This window comes from Mytilus edulis, chromosome 11, assembly GCF_963676685.1.
Source record: "Mytilus edulis chromosome 11, xbMytEdul2.2, whole genome shotgun sequence".
Classification (NCBI taxonomy): domain Eukaryota; kingdom Metazoa; phylum Mollusca; class Bivalvia; order Mytilida; family Mytilidae; genus Mytilus; species Mytilus edulis.
The window spans coordinates 63739020-63762770 of NC_092354.1; the positions used below are offsets into that span (position 1 = coordinate 63739020).

At 31.8% G+C, this 23751-nt stretch overlaps 1 protein-coding gene across 1 annotated transcript; it reads left to right on the forward strand.

Annotated features, from left to right (window-relative positions):
* On the forward strand, positions 1-3947 carry LOC139495992 (uncharacterized). Its single transcript, XM_071284423.1, has 3 exons — positions 1-738; positions 2578-2649; positions 3444-3947. The coding sequence occupies exons 1-3, from the start codon at positions 60-62 to the stop codon at positions 3911-3913; spliced, it is 1221 nt and encodes a 406-aa protein (XP_071140524.1). The 5' UTR covers positions 1-59; the 3' UTR covers positions 3914-3947.
* The last annotated feature ends 19804 nt before the right edge of the window (positions 3948-23751 follow it).

Consider the following 23751-nt stretch of genomic DNA (forward strand, 5'->3'; position numbering starts at 1 on the left):
TGTACCTTGTGATAAAAGATAGCAATGATACGAACTGTAATTGTCACAAAAAGTAAAATATGAAGTTCAAAATAATATTTATTTGTTTACTGATTGTTGTTTCAGTCGTAAAAGTCATGCCATTCTTACTGGAAGATAAAACGCCAATGCCTAATACTGATTTGACAGATAAACATTACATTGCCGTGGTTGATTTGTTGCTTGAGGAGAAAAAGGCTAGACAATACCTTGAGGTTGCTGTGACTCAACTACATCAGGAACTTCTAACCAAAACATCACATCTGCCTACACCAAATAATGTTACAGAAAAATGCAAGGCAGATCTACAGGCAATGAAAAATTATACGGACAATATTCAGGGAGAGTTGACAGCGGAAATTAAGGTACTAAAAGAGAATTTATCTAAACTTCAATTAGAAAACAATGATATAAAAATAAGAATAGAAATTTCAGAAAACAGATCAATTGAAGAATCAAAGAAAGTTCAAAATGACATTAACAGTTTGAAGCAATTAAAAGCTATCGATCAGCTACAAGATGTACACACGCTGCAGACCCGATTCAAAACTATTGAGCGTCTGGTTCAACAATTATCATCAGTGCAGTCAGCTCGTGGAGAGGATTTTCTTGCTCTTTACAACCAGAGTTTGAAAATGAAATCAATGTTGACACAAACTACAGATTTATCAAACAATCATAGCGAATCGTTAATACAAGTTCGTACTGATCTTACAAGAGGTTTGTGTTTGTTCATGAATATTTTTCAATATGTTGAAAAGTTAAACAAAAATTATTTTGGGTAGTTCGCAACAGTGTGCAGTTGCGCATATTCTACGTCTACATAAGATCTGTATATTAGTCATGTCCAATGCTGGGACCATCTGAAACTATTTAACTTAAATGCCGTCACTTTTACCCAGGATTTTGTAATGTCCGTTCTGTCTTCTTTCTGATAACATCTTCGCGTAAGGTTTTGCTACGTCATTTTCTGAAGAAACAATAGAGTATGCCTGTGTGTTTGTCTGTGAATACAACTTTTAAAAATATTTACGAAAATTTTGATTACCAGAAATATTTTATGGGTAACGAATAAATGATGATATTTCTTTTTCAATGGTCAGAACAGTTTATAGGTCACACTGATGTCAACCAAGCCATAAAATAATTACAGACAAAACAGCCAATAATTTATGCGCATCAACTAACGCAACTTTGTAGTGACATAAAAGCTCCTTGACGTTGTTTGTAGCCATGAAAAAACGTAAAATTTTAATGTCCTATTTCGCATTTTTCACGGATTCCAACATGGTGTACACTTGAAATTACGTCTTCCAAGAAAAGCGGAATTAAGCGTCGCGCTGATATCTAGTGGACACTATACTACACTATCTATAATTTCCGCCTGATCTCACTGAAGCTTAAGGCAAAAAATATAAGAAATTTATGCTCAGTGAATATGAATTAAAATCAAAATTTACGATGTTTAAACTAACCTTGTATGACAAAAACAACTTCCAACATAAAATTCTTCACTTTCAAAAAGCTTCAATGACCGGAAAGATTAAAAACAAATTTGTTTTTCCAATGCCGGCAATGTATACATACAGCCTGTCTATGTTTTAATTGCCAAAATTGAACAACTTAGATACATAATAGTTCATCCTGTTTTGAAAAATACTCTATAGTTTTCAACGGAAAATTGGTTTTTTATATTATAAATTAATTTTGAAATTGAAAACGTATTTGTTTTTTATGTTTTAATTGCCAAAATGAACAATTTAGATAAATAATATTTCATCCTGTTTTGAAAAAACTTTATAGTTTTCAACGGATTTTTTTTTTATATTATAAATACTTTTGCAATTGAAAACTTATTTGTTTTTTTTATGTTTTAATAGCCAAAATTGAACAATTTAGATACATAATATTCCTACTGTTTTGAAAAATACTTTATAGTTTTCAACGAAAAATTGTTTTTAGATTATAAATTAATTTTGAAATTGAAAACTTATTTGTTTTTTTATGTTTTAATTGACAAAATTAAACAATTTAGATACACAATATTTTGGAAATTTGTGATTTTCAAAGTTTAACAAACGAGGTACATTCAGTCCAAGGCAACTAACATATGTGATTTCTTCAATAATATACAAAATACTCACACTGTTCGCCAGAAAATGTTCTTCTTATTTGGTCCAAGGCAAATAACATATGTGAATTCTTCAATAATATACAAAATACTCACACTTTTCCCCTGAAAATATTCTTTTTGTCATATTTATTACACTTTGAAGCTTATAAACCATTTTAAAATGTCTTATTCTAAAATTTTGCACCGGACCCAACAGACTAAATCATTTCGGGTTAACACAACGAGAGACTTTAACATTATAGAAAAAGGTTGAATTACTCGTGAGAACTGAATACTGCGTGATATCAACTCATGATCTTTAATTAAGATTGTCATTATAAACTCGCCGAAAGCTGGTTCATTGTTAACTGAAATTCATAACTCAAGCAACCTTTAATTAGTAAACATAAATACAATAGTGTATCTTTTATTATGCACTTTGACAGCTCGTGGTACAACATATGTACGATGGTCACGGAGGCAGTGTCCTGGTAACCAAACAGAGTTGGTATACTCAGGTAGGAAAAGTCACGTGACTGTTTTATTTAATATACTACTAACATATACCATTTTCGCTTTTAGAGTAAATAACCATTCATCGTACATCTATATTTAAACCTTCTATCTGTGTATGGCATCAAATCTGTGCTCGTTTCTCATATATGTGCCCAATCGTGACGTCAATTGCTATGTCAGCTAAATAAATAAGGCCTCAAATCTGTGTCCTATTTTCAATGAGGACAAACTGTGTGCTTAAAATTTGTACATGTGTCTGTTTGATTTTTTGTATGATTTACATTTTACTACCACATTTTCAAATTGTATTCCTTCTTGATCACGTGATGAATTGTTCTGTATTATCTTGTGTAAGTATGTTTGTGTTGCTATTTGCTTTTGTAGTAGTGTTGAGTTACAGCTTTTAAATTCGCTTCTGTTTAATAAAACATGAATGTTAGTGTATTATAATGTGTAGAAAGTAAAAACTTGTAAAAAAGCACGTGATCCGTGGAATTTTATAAATATATAGATGTCTTTTGTTTTTAAATTCTATTCATTCTATTGTTCGTCGTGATGAGAAAACCTCACTCGGCCTATTGTGCAATGTCAGTTTAAAAGGGATTGAATACATGAAAACGTAGGTAAAACTGTTTTGAAATAAATGAGGGCATATTATCTCTAGTTTTATCCACCTTATGATGTGTAAACCAAAATATATCATTAATTTTATTTGGTTAATTGCACCTCTTTGATGATATGCAAATATACTGTTCTCGATGGTAAATAAAACTTATATTTTCACATTTGTGTAAAGGTTATACTGGAGGGGGACATTATGATGAAAGAGGGTCACCGGCAGAACCAGTTTGTCTACCACCAGATCCTGACTTTGTAAGAACTAGTAGTGGTCAACATGGGCATATGTGTGGAGCAGAATTCTATAGTAATACTAACGTGTTTCCTTCAAGTAGCCAGTTTCAGGACATACCATGTGCTGTATGCAGAGTGAAACAGGCATCCAGTGTTATAATGATACCAGGAAAGAACAGGTGTTATACAGGATGGAACATTGAGTACTATGGATACCTGGCTTCAAATTACCACAATGCTGTTGCCGCTGGATCCTATGTTTGTATTGATATCCAACCTGAATACGTCACTGGTGGCTCATCGTGGAATAGCAACAGTAAACTGTTTTTTGATGTTGTAGCTAAATGTGGATCACTGCGTTGTCCACCCTACAAACAGGACTATCCATTAACATGTGTTGTTTGTTCAAAATAAAAGTTATTTTTGCTAATAAACGATCATTCACATACAGTTGAGATGTATTTTTACACATCTAGGTCTTAATTTTTCGATGGCTTGTTTGTTAATTTGAATTGAAATGCGTCACGGAATGAAAATATTGTATATGGTATGATAAAACAATGAGACCAATATTTCCCAAAATTCAAAAGAATTTCGTGTAAGCAATTCAATGCAGCCGCATTGCCTTCATCAATGAGAATAATCACATTCCTTCCGGACGTCTATACATTTTAAACAACAACAACTTTTATTTGTCAATCAAGACGCCCCGAAGAGAAGTACAATTAAAGTTGAAATTAAGGAATCTTGTTGTATGGCTAACTTAATCTCTCGCTAACAAGCAATGTGACACATAAAGCTTTATTGACAACACTACGTTTCAGTGATACATAACAAACAAATGAAAGAAAGAAAGAACGCTCAGCATAGAAAATGAGATAAAAGTACATAACAACATGAAAACCGTATAATGTTCATGAACACCTGACATGAATTCACGACAGCACAACGGAACATCACAAACAAAATACCTACTGCTCGTTACATGAATGAATCAACGTCAATCTGTAACGTATAATTGTGACGTTTATACTATCACAGATAAATTTCTAAACAAAGAATAGATTTTTTTATCTAACCATGATTAGAAAAATAAAGGCAACAGTAGTATACTGCTGTTCAAAACTCATAAATCCATAGACAAAAAACAAAATCGGGGTAACAAACTAAAACCGAGGGAAATGCATTAAATATATTAAATATAAGAGGAGAACAACAACACAACACTGAAATGTAACACACACAGAAACGGACCAAACATCAGACAAAATCCCACGAGAATAACAAATATAACATCAATAGACAATTAAAATGAAATTTTGTTTGAAATAATGTTATTATTTTCTGTCTGACCATATATTTTTTTCTTATAAATCAAAACTGTGTATAATCAAAAAGATATCGTACATTTAGTTGCTTTAATAAATATATAAAGTAGCTGATTTTTTTTATCTTAAGCATACAAATAGAAAATAGGAATACGATAACTGTAATGCAAGGCAAGATCATGAAAGACCAAATAGAAAATAGACTTGAAAACAAACAAAATAAAACAAAAAACCTGTAGCAGGACTCCAATATACTGTCTGATACACATACATGTAATTATGTGAAATGTGCCTAAATACAGATTCGAATATACGTTTCAAAATTACTCTTTTTCGGTAATTAACAGAAGACGCATGGGCATTCCCCCATTCCATATTGTGTTTGCTTGAGATATTCCAAGTCAACATTCTAAACTTAAGGTATAACATATATTATAGTAAGAACCAGAATTATGACTTGTGGACATTACGTGAAAGTTATAAATTACATATGAAATGTATGAATAGCTGTGTCGTGATACCATTTGCTTGATATACATCATTTACAAGGATAAAGATTTCACTGAGCTTAACATGCTTCACGCATAATAATTTAACAAATAATATAATGTCTTTCCTTAATATCTATATCAAATGTTTACAATTGACGTTTTAGATTTTTATATGAACATTTACATTTAAAATGCATTGAATATTCATGTCATTATATGTTATTCAGGTCTCAGACAGGGTATATACTGTGACATTCCCGGCTTAGAGTTTATATCCCCTGAGCCGGAGGCGAAGTGGATAAAAGCCATAAGCCGGGAATGTCACAGTATATACCCTTTCTGAGACCTGAATTACACATATATTACGGATTACCCTTGACTGTATATTATTTTACAGTGCAGGTATTTGTTGACAACACATATATAAGTTGAAAAACCCACCCTGATATGTTCGGCATACGTGTAGGATTTTCTAATTTGCTGTGAACATAATTGTATCGTGTATGTAATAATTTATAATAACACTTTTAACATGAAATTTAAGTATTAAAAGTGTTAATTGCGTGATTTTGTATCAAAAATGTATTATTGACTGAAGCACGTTATTATTTTCCCTCTGTGAGCCTCTGACAGTCTGATAGCTTTTGACTACGTCACATAGTAACCGGTGTTGTGATGACGTTTTTGAGGTTCCAATTGGGGATTAAAACGTCGTATATACCCCGGCAGTTTCCTGAATATATACTGACATCTCTGTGTTGTTATCCAATCACAAACCTCGACACATTTGTAATCCGTAATATATAAGGTTGTAATATAGCAACGTACTTTCTTTGTAGTTAGATATGCTTAATTGTAGAAATATAAGTATATACTCGAAGTGCAATCATTTCTTTCTAAATCGTGTCTTACTGGTCATTTTGATATGATGGAGTCATACAAAATAGTTATGTAACTAAATTACATTGACATGTTCAAATAAACGTGTTCTTAAGGTGTTAAGATAAAGAATACTTAAGTTAAAAAAGATAAAAATTCTGATCGATGTTTACACCACTAACATATACTTATTTGCTAATTTCAAACATTCTATGTGTGCTTTTCCAAATCAATAATCTGTAATTGGTGTTTGTCGTTTGTTGTTGTATATCGTATGTTTTGTGTTAATCATTTTGTACACAAGTCAGGACGTTTGAATTGTTTAACATTTGTCATTCCTTGGCCTTTTATAGTTGAAAACGCGGTATGATTCTTACTCATTGTGAAGGCTGTACGGTGGCTTATAGTTATTAATTTCTGTGTCGACACATTGTTAAACTTTTGTTTGCAATTGATTTTGACATTTTTCATTATATTTAAACGTGTTTTTTTCTGCTATATGATAAACACCGTGTTTAACATGCGAGGTATGAAGGAAGCAATCATCGAAGCTATGTAACCAGATACGTGAAACATTGTCTGGTGCAAATAATCATCGTGATAGTTAACTTTAAGTTTGAGGATCAGGAACATTTTAGTTATAAAAGAAATCAAATTTTGATAGATGTTAGATACACTCCAAATAATAGATTTCAGACAAATTTACATAGAGATATATTACTACTTACATTGAAAACCATGACAATAGACAACAACATATCATACCGGTCGTTAAAAACCTTCTAAACGCTTTCTTTCAATAAAGACTTTTTAGAACTATAAGTTAAATAGCTTCTAAGAGGTGCATGAATGACAAATTTTAAACATTCTTCACACGGAACACAGGCTATAGACAAAAATATGTAAACGTTATTATCTAACGAAATATTTAAGTTTTCGGCTTCATTGATTCATGTCTAAATATATTGTAAAAATGATGCAATAAGCAGAGATATCGCAATTTATGGTATTTCAACGTGATCATTGTGGTTATTGATATACAAGAATTTAATCAAGCGTTTCCATTTCATACTTCCCCTTTCTCATTATATCTTTGGTTAATCAAAGGTAAGTACACGTGTGAGAAAAAGAATTACAAAGTTTGTGTTGGGTCCTACTTGAACAACTTATATGGACCACTGTACTTTTGACGTGTTTTTTATCGTTATGCACACATTGTACGACTTATATAAATAATCGATAGTTCATGAAAGGTTAAACTACTCGTCTTCGAGACATAATTTCCTGTATCAAAATTGTACAAAATAGATAATACAGAGGTTATCTGTAGTACTTAATTTTCTATATATGAATTTATTCAGATAAGTTTAACTTACATTTTAAAATGTAATTAAATGTGATGTTGCTACACAACACTATCAATTGGTGACACAAATAACATTTAGAAAGAAATAAAAGGTCATTTCATATTTGAAACAATACAGGTAAAGTCATGGCGAGCTTATGTCGTCTTTTAATTTTTACATTTTCTATTCAATATTTATGTGCTTTTCTATTGGATGACAAAACACCATCTCCAAATACCGTAATGTCTGATAGACATTATTTAGCAGTCATAGAATTACTTGGTGAGGAAACAAAAGCCAGGCAAAATCTAGAAGTTGCTGTGACACAGTTACACAGAGACCTTGTCGCAAAAACGTCTAATATTGCTGCTTTTCAAGATCAAGCCAATCTTATTAAGGATTTAAAAAGTAAATTACAAAATATGGAAAATAAGACCGACTTGCTTGAGCAAAAGTATCAACAAGTAAAATCTGAAAACGCTGTTAATAGCAAAGGTTATTTAGACATTCGTCAGAAATACTTGTTGCTAGAAAGAAATAATTCTGAGATACAGGCAAACCAATATCAATTGCTTCAAAAATTATTAGTGCATGAAAACAAAACCGTCGGAATACTTAATGAACTATCGGCTTTAAAACAATTGAAATCTATAGATCAGCTACAAGATATGCGTGCTTTACAAACAGATACAGAAACTTTGAAGCGACAAGTTCATTCTTTGACTTCGAATCAAGCTGCAAGAGGACAGGACTTTCTAGCTCTCTACAATCAAACCTTAGCATTTCGATCGGATCTTACTCTTGATGTTACAAAACTGTCCAAACAGAATAATGACTCGTTCAAAGAGGTCATACAAAATCTAAAAATAGGTAAGTCAACTCCATTGTCGTGGGCACGGAAACTTGTTTTTCAACATACTTAGTAATCAAACACCAAAGAGGTATTAGTAGTTCAAGCACTCGAAGATAGTGATGCTCTTTCTCATACGACTAATTGTATCCGAATGACACTCACTGTAATTTGTAAATATTTCAACACAGGATAGTTCAAATTTCGAATAAAAATTAAGGGGCCGGTAACAAGAAATTGTATTAAGAGAGGTCGTAAGTATTTAATAAAGGGGAAGATAAGATAATCCTAAGATCGTTCAAAGAGTGTTAATCAAAGCTCCCTCGGGTTGTTCGTAGATCGCTCTTATTTCTCCGTTAAGTTGCATCGTAATAGTTTTCAAGTTACGAGTTCTTAATAATTTTCTGGTATTTCCGTTTTTGGTTCTTCTCAAATAAATCATAGAAACGATTTAATGAACGATTAAGGTGGTACCTAACACTACAGGGAGATAACTCTGTAAAGTCAGCTTAACGTTTTAATTACGTTGTGTTGTAAAGGGAATATTAAGCTTCTCAATGATCAAAATTGGTGTTTGTCAAACTGCTACATGTATATAACCAGAGTAATTTTTCTGACAAAACGGTTGGTTCAAAATTTTTGAAATTTTTATATTTTTGTTAAAGGGTCAAAGTAAATACTTTGACAAAATTAAACTTAAACGAGCAAAATTAATTTTAGTGAAAGTGTTGGGTACCACCTTAAATGCGCATAACAATCAACTACTTATTTAACCTGAGGAAATCAATTTTGGCCACAGACCACCATTGTTTTTTTAGCCCTTTTTTATAAAAGTAAAATTGAATTAAAAATTTGACACCGCTTTAAACATGAAATTATTTTAACTGCTTATAGAACATTATAATTTAAATAAAAATGTGCTTGTCTCAGGACAATCCTTTTGAAGGCCCTATTATTCACAAGGCCAATGGTAGGATTTGAATCGAGTAAAAATGACGAGTCTCAAATGACGTAGATTTATTTTTCTATCCTACAGTTCATTTCGGTTAAATCACTACTAGAATGGTTTACTTTTATAATTTGTAATTTGAATGGAGAGTTGTCTCATTGACACTCATTCCACATCTTCTTATATTTTTTTCTCACATTCTAAAAGCCTTCTTTCAAAAAATTAAATCACAAAAATACTAAACTCTGAGGAAAATTCAAAACGGGAATTAATTCCTTAACCAAATGGCAAAATCAAATGAATAAACACATCAAACGAATGGACGACACTTGTCATATTCCTGACTTGTTACAGTCATTTTCAAAGTGTTAAAAAATAATTGACTGAACCTGGTTTAAAGAGCTGAACCTCTCACTTGTATGACAGTATTGTTAAATTCCATGATATTGATTACGATACGTGAACAAAAAAGATACAATAGGCAAACATGTAAAAAAAAACCACCCAACCCACTAAAATCTGAAAATGATTTTAGATGATTCGGCAGGTTGAGCAAATTTTAATCCTGCTCCACGTGTGGCGCCCATCGTGTTGCTCATTATATTACAAAGCCCGTAAATAGTTGGTCAACCAACTCATGATGGCTTTCGTATTAAAATTTAAAAAGTGATGATTTAAACTTCATCATTGTTTTTAAATTGAAATAGGTCACAAGAAATAAAAAAAGTTATAAGGTGGACGTATTAACTTTTATAAGCAACTTTTTTTAATATCAACAAGTGAATGTATGTGTAGCTAAGATAAAAATCCAACTGCACGTGTTAGTTTAATCTATTTATATATAATAATTAGTATATTTATGTTTACATCGCTTATATCATGTATATGGCCATATGAGGTCAACTCGATATTTAATAGGTTGGAGACTAGACTTTAGTACACACGAAACGAATCTACACATTATTAACTCTTTGTTCTGTAAACTGTTTATGTCACATTTTTGATAGTTTAGATAAATGTTTTACATTGTTATAAACAAAATATGAGATACTTGTTTGTTTTTATTGCTATTAAGATTATAACATACATTGAAAACTGCTGTACAACTACTTTTGACAGTTTTCCCTATCATGTCTATTTGTTTTGTTAATATAATGGAAGTTGATGCAACTGTCACAGAAGTAATAGTTTAAGCTAGCGTTAAGGACCAGCTTTCATCCACTGTTTTCTTCATAAGAAAATGCCTGTACTAATATAAGTCAGGAATATGACAGTTATTATCCTATCGTTTAAATTTGATGTGTTTGAGTTTTTGATGATGCCATTTTATTAGGGACTTTCCTTTTTGATTTTCCTCGGAGTTGTAATTTCACTTTTTTCTTTCGTTAAGAAAATCTCAACTTACAGCTATAAACAATACCCAGTATTCAATGGTAATGTACTTTATGCATTAGTCTTCTATGTGGATGTGTGGCATAAAGTAGTTAAAGTACACCTTGTTCTGTGATGTGCATGTTAAACATATCCGAGAATGTCCTCTTACAACCTAATAATGTAATGTTGTCTTCTGGTACGTTCGATTAAATACAGATGCAATTTTTTTTTCCAGATTTTATCTTTTGCGCTTAATATCTTTAGATTGAGGACTTGAAAGTTAAAGCGTTGAATTTACTTCTACTGCCATATAAGATTGATCAATAAATTGAGACCTCCTTACAACTGACTTATCGCAATCCTCCTCAGTTGTTTCTGATATAAGTAACTTTATGCGTTTTTTTCAAATGCATGAATTTAATCATGCGATAGCCAAACAACACCATATCACTTCCAAAACGGACACTTTTTACCGGATTTGTTTTCTCTCATATGATTTATGATTTTTGAACACCGGTATACTATGGTTGCCTGTATTTGAATTGTTCTATTAATGAAATAAAGAATACATAATATCAATTGTTCATTTCAGCTAACCAAACAAGCAACCAAGTAAAGAAACAAATGGATAGTAAAATAAATCGTTTGCAACAAAAATTGGCAGACGACAATTTAGGTTTGTATCTTTTTGTTTTCTGTTCATATTCAAAAAATAGCAGACGACTATATAGGTTTGTATCTTTTTGTTTTCTATTCATATTTTAAAAAAAAAAGCAGACGAAAATTTAGTTTTGTATATTTCTTTCCTTAGTTTTTATTATACATTAATCCTTATGATATAATGAAACAATGAACAATAGATACAGGAGCATGTGGTGTGAGTGCTAATGAGACAACTCTCCATCCAAATAACAATGTATCAAAGTGACCCATTATAGGTCAATGTACGGCCTTCAACATGGTGCCTTGGCTCACACAGAACAACAAGTTATAAAGGGCCTCAAAATTACTAGTGTAAAACCATTCAAAAGGGAAAATAAACGGTCTAATCTATATATAAAAAACGAAAAACGAGAAACACGTATAAATTACATAATCAAACGACAACTACTGTACATCAGATTCCTGACTTAGGACTGGTGCAAACATTTGCAGCGGGATTAAACGTTTTCATGGTACCAACATTCTCCCTTTTTCTGAAACAATAGCATAACATCACAACATAGAAAAACACACGATAAATATCAATTGGCAGGCTTTGCTCAATCAAAAAACGTAAATGAATACACTATGAACGAATAAATTTGATCTGCGATATATGAATGCAAATGCCCAGTTAATAAAATATTAGGGACAAAAATTCAAGCCCAAAGAGCAAACAAACAAGTCCAATAACAAAGCCATTGCAAGACACCACTGCGCCATATTTAACCCTTCGAAAATTATCACTTGAAGTTTATACAAATGTAGTAAGTGAAAATTAGAAGATATTCCAAATAATCCAAACTGGTATATAGACAAGATCCATATTAATATAAACTAACAAAAAAGCATTATAAACAGTATCAACAGGTCGAAGTAACAAGAAAATACGATTTGAGAGTAACCGCAGTTACTGACAGCTAGTTAAAAGCCAAAATCAATTAATGATAAAACAAATCATGCATCGGAGACTAAAATCAACTAAAACACATCCCAGGGATTTAGTATTTTAATGTCGTGAAAAGTCAGAGAAGACATGACTTGTGCAATGCCAAAAATAAATGTATCGACAGGTAGTAGGATAGTGTGGAGCGATTCTTATAGAGATGAAAATTAACGTGTCTCAGTCTCTATACATTCCGCCTAAAAAGAAGATACAATTCAATTATTTTTTAATTTGCTTATGACAAAATCCATTTTAGTGTCAATGTAAACTATATTCAGAGATCTATTTACAATATTGGTACGATAACTCCTACTTATAAGTTTGTTTAAAGGTTCGATAAGTTTTCACAGATCATCGCTTTAAAGACAATACATGTATTACCATAACATTAAGTATGTAAAATACCATTTTAATAAGTTTTCTACAAGTACAGCCAAATTTAATAATCAAATCTTTGTATCTATGAACGAATTAAGTAAAGGTTAAAGTAATTTATGGTATCAAAATCCCTGACACAACAATTTCCCAGTGATGCATTGGTTACGCTCGTGAATATCTATGCCATCAGAACACCCACGGGAAAACAGAACGAGTTCGGATATATAAACACCGTTTGATGGAGCCAAAGGTACATCGCCGTCTAAAAAAACAAATTAAACAATAGGAATGAAAAATCGTCTCTGTTGTCGTAAATTTTAGTATGAAGTTTATCGTTTGAAATTGAAATGTCTAAATCTAGAAAAGGACAACTGCTGCAGCTGTTTATGTTAGATTAAGTTAAAGTAAGTTCTTTTTGGGTAAATTTCGGAAGTACAATGCCTGAATTATAATAAAATCACAGTTGTCCCATTGCTTTCTTAATTCACCAAACGTGCATGCCTAATCTAAACTAACAAATCAAAAACTCATGTTTGTGCAATATATGCTAGTACAAAAACATGATTACAGAAAATCACTACAAGATGGGATTACTTACCTGTATTGGATACAAGAGGAAGATATCGGATTTCTCCAGCAGTAAATATTGGCCGCTATGATATAGCCAAATGGCTGAAAGTGGCGTTAAAATAATAAAAGAAATAATTACTCAATTTCAGTTATTGTTGAACAGATTCAAATGTAAATGTTTTATAATCATTAACGTACTCATTCAGAAACATATTATGAATTATAGCCCGTGGTAGGACATATGTGCGATGGTCCAGGAAGCAGTGTCCTAATAACAGAACGGAGCTAGTTTACTCAGGTAGTTCATGTTACACGCATTACATATGCACTTACATTGTCATTTCGCGTATCAAATTAAAAAAAAAAACAATTTGAGTACTAGTATATCAAAAAGCGGAATTGTTTGATTAAAGCATTTGTTGATAGTTGATTTTTAATGCGCTAATGGTGCTATTGAACTAAAGTAACAAAATAATGTTCATGCGTATGACACATGTTTTATTTTACTATTCATTAAAATTTTGAGAATACATTAATATTTTAAATAAAACCGAGAAACACACACGCACAAACATACACAAGTTGTTTCCATATAAGTACTTCATACAATTGTGAAGTTCTATTCAATGTAATAACTGTTCCTCTTCGTAATTGCCGTATTTAGTTTAACTAATAAAAATTTCCGATTTGAATATTACTTAAAGTTCGCAAGTTTTGTTATTTTACTTTTTTATATGTTTTTCGTGTGAAAAAGGATTGAGTATCCCAATTTGGTATGATTAAGCCAGCCCATGTCAACATTGAAACTAAATAAAGTTATCTTACATTGATCGGTGCGAAATTAATTTATCTGTTTGAAAATGTACATATTATAGACATTACTAATGACATATTGTACCAGGTAAATGTATATTTTTGATTAGGTTATGCAGGAGGTGGAAAGTGGGGGGAGTCAGGATCAGCAGCAGAACCAGTCTGTCTACCAAAAGATCCTGACTTTGTCAAAACTAGTGGTCGTGGCTATGGTCATATGTATGGAGCAGAATTTAATAGTGATACCTTTGCTGCCAATAGTGAATATCAGGACGTACCCTGTGCTGTCTGTAGAGTGAAGCAGGCCTCCAGTGTTATAATGATACCAGGGAAGAACAGGTGCTATACAGGATGGAACATTGAATACTATGGATATCTGGCTTCAAATGAATATGATCATGATGCCGCTGGATCCTATGTCTGTATTGATATACAACCCGAATATGTCAGTGGTGGTTCATCATGGAACAGCAACAGTAAACTTTTTTATGACGTTGTAGCTAAATGTGGATCACTTAAATGTCCACCATACAAACAGGATCATCCCCTTACATGTGTTGTTTGTTCAAAATGAATTATAAATTCAAGAAAAAAATATTTTTGGATATCATAATTGATTGTAATAACTGTTATTGAATATCTTATGAATATCTTTTTTAAGAAATAAAAAGTGCATTAGAATTAATAGACATGCTTTATTTTGTTTTAATAGTTTCTTTACTTGTGCAGCATACATATCTTTTACAAATTGAATGATTTCCTTTTAATAATTCGGAATTAAATAAAGGCAACAGTAGTATACCGCTGTTCGAAACTCATAAATCGATAGAAAAAAACAAATCCGGGTTACAAACTAAACCTAAGGGAAACAATTCAAGAGGAGAACAACGACACAACATTAAAATGTAACACACACAGAAATGAAGTGTTAGACAAAATCCGATGAGAATAACAAATATAACTTCAAAATTAAATACATGAGTTTGGGATAGAAAATTACCGAGACAAGTCTTATAGTAATTTGAATTCACACTCAAATATAAGAGGAAACAAACGACACAACAGAAACACAACGTTAACATGTAACACACACAGAACGAACTATAATATAACAAAGGTCATATTCCTGACTTGGTACAGGACAAAAATGGTGGGTTGAACCTGGTTTTGTGGCTGGCAAAACCTCCCGCTTTAATGACAATATTACATATAACATTAAGATGACAATATAACATAACAAAACAGGACTACAATACAAATAAATAGGAGAACATATTGACAAAGAAACACACGAATAATAGCTAACAAAAGGCACCAGGTTTAAAATTTAAAACGACAGATTTAGCTATAATTTTTTCTGATATAAAGTCCCATGTGTCATGTGTGTACTAAACTGATATCGCCAAAAGTTCATTTGGGATAGATTAAGTTAACTTAGTCCCATACTTTAAATCATCAATTGTGTATCGGAACGTTAAGATAAAGAATAATGCACTATGATCTGAAATTTTTCTATTGAAGCTCAAGTACTAATTCCACCGAATTAGAACACGAAGAAGCACAAATGATTCCAAAAAGAAATGTCGGCAGTCAGGATGAAAAAAAAACAAATACCTTTAACATAATGATGATCATCAGTTTCAGTAAACTCTTTGTTTGAATCAGATTGTTTATTTCTGTACAAACGAAATTGTGTGTCTTTTCTTTAAACAAGATATGTGCAAGATATCTTTAACTTTAAAACGCAGAATACTATTTCATATGGAAGAATAGACATAATAGAGGTCAAATAGTTGTGTCCTTTTGCATAAGGAAAGGAGATAATTTTGAGCTTTAAAGAGCAAACTTCTTCCTCAACTTTAATGAATCACAGTTAATTGCAAAGAATGTATAGCTACTAAGACCACTCTAAATGCCAACTACTTGATAAAATCAACAACACTTACCATTATCTTGATGATATTATTTCGTTGAATATTCAGGAGTTTTCTAAAAAGACGGCCGACATATGCCCAAACTAACTTTCTTTCAAAAAATCAAATGTTAAAAGCAATAACTGTCTAGCCCTGGATTTAGGTATTTCAGTTTCACCAGAGAAACTTTACAGAAATTATTACGTGAAAAGAGTCGACGTTTATTTCCCTATATCTGTAGTTAATTTTTCTTTTTTAGTTATTGATGTTACTTTGACACCGTCTCTTTCGCTCAATATATCTGTGTCTGTAGTGACTTTTTTGTATCATTGATCATAATTTTTTATTATTGGTAAATTATTAAGTCAGAGATTTCAGAGACTACAAACCACTGGAAACCTTTACTTAATTCTTCAGTAGATACAAATATTTGGTTTCTTGATTTGACTGTACCTGTAGAAAACTTATTTTAAACGGAAAGCACATCCTTATGTTGTTTCCCGAGACTGATAATTTACATACGATTCATGTAAAATAATAGATCCTGCTAATATGAAAACAACTGGTTGCAAATTTCATGTGACCGAAACAATGTTTTTGATTAAGTGTCATCTGGGCTGCTGAGAGCCAAATATTTGAAATTCAAGAAAGTAAGAACTGTTGAAACGATTTATGACCAAAACGAACATAGAAATGACAAAATGTATTCAAATGTTTGACATCTAGGGTGGTTATTCCGTAGTGAAACATTTTCAGTGAAACATATACAAGCCAAACGATGATCCAGAGTTTTTTTTAGCAAAACCGGAATATCATTTAAAAGAAAGATACGCTATTTAAAGGGAAGATGTATTTAATCTTTCAATTGTTTCTTTACGATTTACTGTAAAGCGTTCCATTATCTCGAAAAAGGCGAAAGATACAAAGCGATACTCCATCTCATAAGTCGAACACAACCTGATAATGCCATGCATGACATAAGACGAAAAAACGACGAAAACACAAACATCAGTACACGAAACTACAGACTGACCTACACGAATCTCACTTAAACTAAGCATGGTCTCAATCTTGTGGCATCCATCGTTTAAGTAAAAACCAAGTAAATAAGTATAATTCGGTAAGTCGCATTTATATGCAGATGTTTGTTGAAAAACGCGTCTTCAAAAACGTAATAAATATGATGTAAATCTAGAAATCAAGCATCTTGAAGTTTTTGAGAAACAAATTGTCTGATACCTAGCGATGTTTTTTATTAAAAAAAAACAAATAAAAACAAATAAAATCAAACCATGCATATAAAACGAAATATTGAATTATGTGTTTCTGTTATACGATATATGGTCCCAATTAGAATAAGGAGGTATGTGTACAATGTTTTCTTTAGTGAGTTTTGTTCAAACTCAAAAACATTTAGTGTATGTTTTAAATCAAGCATTTCGGCTCAAATGTTGTTCGTATTTATTGATAGATGTAAACGGTTGATGAAGTCTGTTGTATTGTATAGTATTTTTTTTTTGTGAATTGATTTGATTCTTTTTATGTTAGTTCCAAGAAAAATAATTTTAAATGTTCAGTAAATGATTGTTGTATTGTACTTTTTAATTGATTCATTATTCATTATTCACAATATATATTTAGTATAATATGGAGATTATCTCTATATACAAATTGAATGCTTGAAAGAAGACAGATATGTTTAAGTCATACTTAAAGTACGAATCAACTGTCGGTTCAGTGTATGTCCCTCGATGGCAAACGTAGACTTACTATACACTGCATATGTGATCTACATTCCTGGGTAATGGCGTCTTTCGAAGCATTATTTGATAGCTTTATGTTCTATTGCATTTTTATTTTTGTAAGTGTGCATGCCATTGATATCTAGTACGTTAGCATTACACGGATATAATTGAGAATAAAAGCATGAAGCATACATGTTACAGTCATTACTTATTACCTTTTAGCCTTTCAGCCTTTTGGGTGAAATATTTAATATCTAGCAAGGTTAACAGATTTAAACTTGTCAGTTAAATGCAATATTTCCAAATGCATGTCAACTCAAATTGCACAAAGAAGGTCTAAGAGATAATTGGTTTCCTGTTTAAATACTATCAACCCTATAATGTAATGATTTGGTTAGAATTATCAGGTCGTTACTGTACATAACAATGTGATGATAAGACAATTTTAAGACCCATTTTAAACGACAAAAGAAATTGCTCTTAATACTTTGTCAAACCCATTTGGTGAATACGCATGCAATCATGGCTGTCTTAAATCTTTACTGGATTGTTTTTTTCTGTGTTCCTTTTTTCAACGGATTTCTTCTCGACTACAAAACACCGACACCGAATACAAAAATAACCGACGATCATTACATATCAGTTATAAAATTAGTTGCAGAAGAAACTAAGGCGAGACATGAATTGGAAACAGTTGTTGCGCAGCTGCACAGAATACTTTAATCAAAAACATGTAATAACTCTGAACAACAGGATCAAATAAAGCTGATAATGGCATTAAACAGGAAATGCAAGGATTTTAAAACAAAACTAATATGCTAGAACAAAACGTTCAACTGTTAAAATTTGAAAACTCTGTGTTCGCTTAGAAATATTCGATCTTTCTAGGAAAACATTCTCAGTTGATGTAGGATTGTAAAGCCAAACAAGTACAACAGGTAGATTCAGAGAAGTAAGTTAAATAAATGCATCAGAACTAATTGATTTCGTTTTTTGAGTTCTACCATATTTCATATGTACCTATTTTGTTATCATCTCAAGTGAATTATTTAGTCTGTTTTCTTTTTTTATCTCATACATTATTTGGTTAATTATTCAAATATCATCGACGTCGTTGTATTGTTATAAAACATGAACAACTGCAATAAACGATACATAAGTTTTATGATCACCATCATAGATCGGTTGACCGATAAACATCCTAGATACTGTATTCTAGATTTTATAGATTGTATCTTTAGATATCAGTATAGTAGTGTGATCTGTTGTTTTACCGTTCGAGACCTTTTTCCCAATAGTCATAACTTGACTGAATGTGGATATAAACATAACAATAAATTGGCTCTACCTCGATTTGACATCGACCCAATAAACACAATAAACAAATGACATATAGAAGGCAACATGAAGCCTTTATAAAATTTAGGAGATATGATATGTCATCTTAAAGGTTCTCAAAACGCACATTTTCTTAAATAGCTTCAAATAATTTGCAGAAGTAACGTAGAAATTAGCAATAAGTAACATGGTGGTTGACACATATGTGAAATGTTATCTAATTATCTCTCTGGAGAACCTGATGTCAACCCTCAATCAATTTTGTGTTGCTCAGTGTACTACATTATAGAGTATATTGGCGAATGTTATTTGTCTTTTCGTAGTTGTCATTACTTTGTATGGTTCTGACTTTCTTTAACAATAAAATTAATTTGTCTTTGCTATCTTCCGCGTCATTTTTTTTAATTAATTAGATGCTTAATCAATGAACCAATGTATTTTCAGCTAGAATCTGAATAGTACCAATAACTCTACGTCGAAGAATTTAGAAATAGTCAAGAGACTTATATTTAAATACCCTCATACATAGCTGATACAATATGGCTTTTTCTATTCTTTTTTTTTGTCCCTGTGTGTAATACAGCTTTTCAAATATTAAAATACAGCACTTCAAATGTGAAGATACTTATACTTAATTATATTTTAAATATTTGGATTTGCGTATTTTTTATCAAATTCAACTGTTTTTATTATTTTCAAGTCTTTGGTCTGGAATGTCTGACCAAAGAGAAAATACAAGCAAAAGTCATAAATGGGTCTTCAAGACAGCGAGAAAATCCCGCACCTGAAGGCTTGCTTAAGCTGTTCCTTAAACAAAAAATGTGTACTAGTTTGGTGATAATGGAGGCCACACTAAACTCCAAAACATCATACAAAACTTACTAGATGGTCCTGACTTGGAACAGGCGTAAACATCCGGCTGGGTTAAACATGTTTTGTGAGATCTCAAACCTCCCCCTATACCTCTAACTAATGTAGAAAATAACACATAGCAATATGTACAATAAACCCCAGTTAAAAAGTCCGAGTTCGATGTCAGAATAGGTAACACCAAAAGAGACTAAGCAAATGTGTATGCATCCTGTGCATTTGTTACCCATTAGCCTAATGATTGGTAATATCCTGAAGGCAGATATAATCCGACCAATCATTGTAGTATATTACTAACGCAATTGACACCTCATTACTTACAAAGGTGTTTAGTGTCGACTGCTCTGTAGTTTCAGTTTAACGACATAAATCAATTTGGTGTACTTTTAGTTAACTATACTACATACCAAGTAAAGAAAGATATGATGATCACGGTCAATGGCTTACAACAAAAAATCTTGGTTCGTATTATCAAAATATACATATTATAACATTTGATGAGTTGTGAGTGTTTAGTTTTTGCGCAATCAAAGAAGATGTTGAAAAGAAAAAAATATCAGATAAAAAACCTTTACAGTTTGTAGCCTGAAATGTATCCAAAGTGTATGTTATATATGCAAATGTGTCATAATGTATCACCAGCCCAGGAGTCAGCAATTTTCCGTGCTGACAAAAAGTTTAATTGCTATGGTCATATTTATAAATTAACTGTTTACAAAACTTTTGAATATTTCAAATACTAAGGCTTTTCTACATCAGGAATGGATTACCTTAGCTGTATTTAGCAAAGCTTTTAGGAATTTTGATCCTCAATGCTCTGATGAGTCTGAGCACCTGAGACTAACCCTAATTTTGGTGGGATTCGTGTGTTGCTTATTCTTTAGTTTTCTATATTGTGTCGTGTGTACTATTGTTTGTCTGTTTGTCTTCTTTTATTTTTAGCCAGGCGTTGTTAGCTTATTTTCGATTTATGTGTTTGACTGTCTCTTTGGGTTCTTTCGTCCGTCTTTTATCTGTTTTTAGAGTAAGACGTTTTATCAGTAAACGTATAAACACAGCGTCTTAATACGTTGTATGTTCACATAACATCGTCTTAATCTGATAGCGTTTCCCCATGAGAGAGTCGCGACAGATACCAGAGGATCAGTCAAATCCATAAACTGAAAAAAAAACTGACAACGTCAAGGCTGAAAATGAAAGAGACAAACAAACATTTAAATGTACACAAGAACCAACATAGTAAACTAAAGACTGATGAGCAACACGAACCCGCTAAACACTAAGGATGACCAAGGTGCTCCGGAAAGGTAAACAGATCCTCCTCCATATGTGGCACCCATTGTGTTGCTCATGTTTTTACAAATCAAGTCTGCTTCGGTAGGAGACATTCATGAATAGGCAGCATATTCGATATCATCTGTGAAACAGTTATTCCATAACGGTCAAATAACTCGTGATGGCGAGCATGGTATATGATATATTTGTGTATTGTAGCACATGGTACCACATATGTACGATGGTCGTGTAAGCAGTGTACGGGTAACCAAACGGAGTTAGTCTATTTAGGTAGTTATTTTGTTGTGCATTTTATTTAGTTTAAATTTCATCAACTATTGATGAATGACCATTATATAAAATGAAAAATATGTTATCACTTCTTAGTAATCATGATAAATGTATCGAATCAACCAGTGATTGAAATTTTTTTTATATCTTGGCAGATATTTTACATTATAATAAAGGGGTTGTATGCTGTTTTATTGTATTTAGTTGTCGTCGAAATAATAAAACAAAAAAACAGAACTTAATTACAGAAATCGCTTAATTATACAATTATTTAGTTTATGTTCAGCTTCTTAGAAAACAATAATAATAAATATAGGTCACCGATGAGTTAAAAAAGAAATTCCAATTTAAACGTAAAAAATTACATTTTTACACCACAGGGAGATCATTTGAAGCCTTTTCAACGATATAAACGTTTCCAAAGTCATCTGTGGTCAAACCAAATTGATTTGTTTTTTGGTATTTGTGTACCATATTATAGAATAATTACTAAAAAGTTAAATCACAAAAATACTGAACTCAGAGGAAAATCAATTTGGAAAGTCCATAATCACATGGCAAAATCAAATATCAAAGCGCATCAAAAACGAATGGACAAAGACTGTCATATTCCTGACTTGGTACAGGCATTTTCAAATGTAGAAAATGATGGATTAAACCTGGTTCTATAGCGCTAACCTTCTCACTTTAATAACAGTCTCATCAAATTCCATTATATTTACATGATGCGTTAAATAAACAGTCACAATTAATAAAATAGTCAAAACATGGGTACATCAGCCATCATCGTATAACAATTTTAAAAGAAACAATTTAACAGAACACAAAAACATGTACTATTTACGAACACATTGATTGATTTGAGTGTCTGACGTCAGATTTTTTTTTATACGTCACATTAATTTGTCGTTCAATGTGCATACAAACAATTTTTAAATTTACATAGGCAATGTAAGCATACAGGGTTAAAAAAACAAAAGTATGTAAGAATAAATTACAGAAATAGACCGAGATTTTAACTGGTCCAAAAGTCAAATGAAAGTTATAGTTAGAATTTATTTAATAGTGTAATAACAAAAATTGTAATAAAAAAACAAATGTTTAATTTTTTGCAGAATTTTGTATACCCGCGTGCCTCCTTAATGTCCATTCTTAATCAATCAATTCATTTGAACCTTTCATTTGAAGTAAAATACTGAACTCTGAGAAAATGTTAAAGCTGGTGTTATAGCTTGCTAAACCTCACACTCGCAGTCGCATCAAATTTGAAAATTTCACCTTAAACGAGCAATTTTGTGAGTCTCACGTGGATTCATGCAAAATTGACGTGAAAATCATATGCATTTTTGATCATTTTACATGTCGGTTGTTGTTGTATGATATAGTAATATTAACTGTACTGTACTGGTGCTCCTATATTTAAAGAACTCAGTAGTTCATTCATAGTGATAAAAAGCTTGTCGAGACTAAATTCGTTCGATAAAACATATCTTTTCAAGTGCGTCCGACTCCGAATGATTAGGATTCTCATTTGTCTCCTGAACGTTTTCACTGAAACGTGGGTTATTCACGGGCTTCCTGTATCCATTGTATTAGGAGTCATCAGGTATCATATAGTGCTTAAAACGTCTTTACCACGAGTAATTAGTCACTTAAATAAACCTTAACATTGGAACATTCTCATTAATCGCGTTAATCCCTGCAACTTATGCATGTAATAATTATTCAAAAGTATGAACCTGAGATTTTTTTAATCTATGTTTATGGTATGAATGTTGTGGGCGATACAGCGAGCCGGGATCAGCTGCAGAACCAGTATGTCTAACTTTAGATCCTGATTTTGTAAAGACAAGTGGAAGTGACTATGGTCGTATGTATAAGGCGGAATTCAATACGGATTTATTTGGTTCAAACAGCGACGGACAGGATCTTACATGTGCTGTATGCAGAGTGAAACAGGCGTCTAGTGTTATAATGATTGCTGGGAAGAACAGGTGTTATACAGGATGGAACATTGAGTACACTGGATATCTGGCTTCAAATGACCATGATAACGAGGCTGCTGGATCTTGTGTCTGCATTGATATTTAACCTGAATATGTCAGTGGTGGATCGTCATTGCAAAATATTTATGAAGTTTTAGCTAAATGTGGAGTTTTTCTTTCTCTACCGTACAAACAAAATCACCAACTTG

Coding starts and splice junctions, on each gene's coding strand:
- LOC139495992 (XM_071284423.1), top strand. CDS start 60: ATGAAGTTCAAAATAATATTTATTTGTTTACTGATTGTTGTTTCAGTC. Junction 739..2,577: donor TCGTACTGATCTTACAAGAG/GTTTGTGTTTGT, acceptor GCACTTTGACAG/CTCGTGGTACAACATATGTA. Junction 2,650..3,443: donor AACAGAGTTGGTATACTCAG/GTAGGAAAAGTC, acceptor ATTTGTGTAAAG/GTTATACTGGAGGGGGACAT.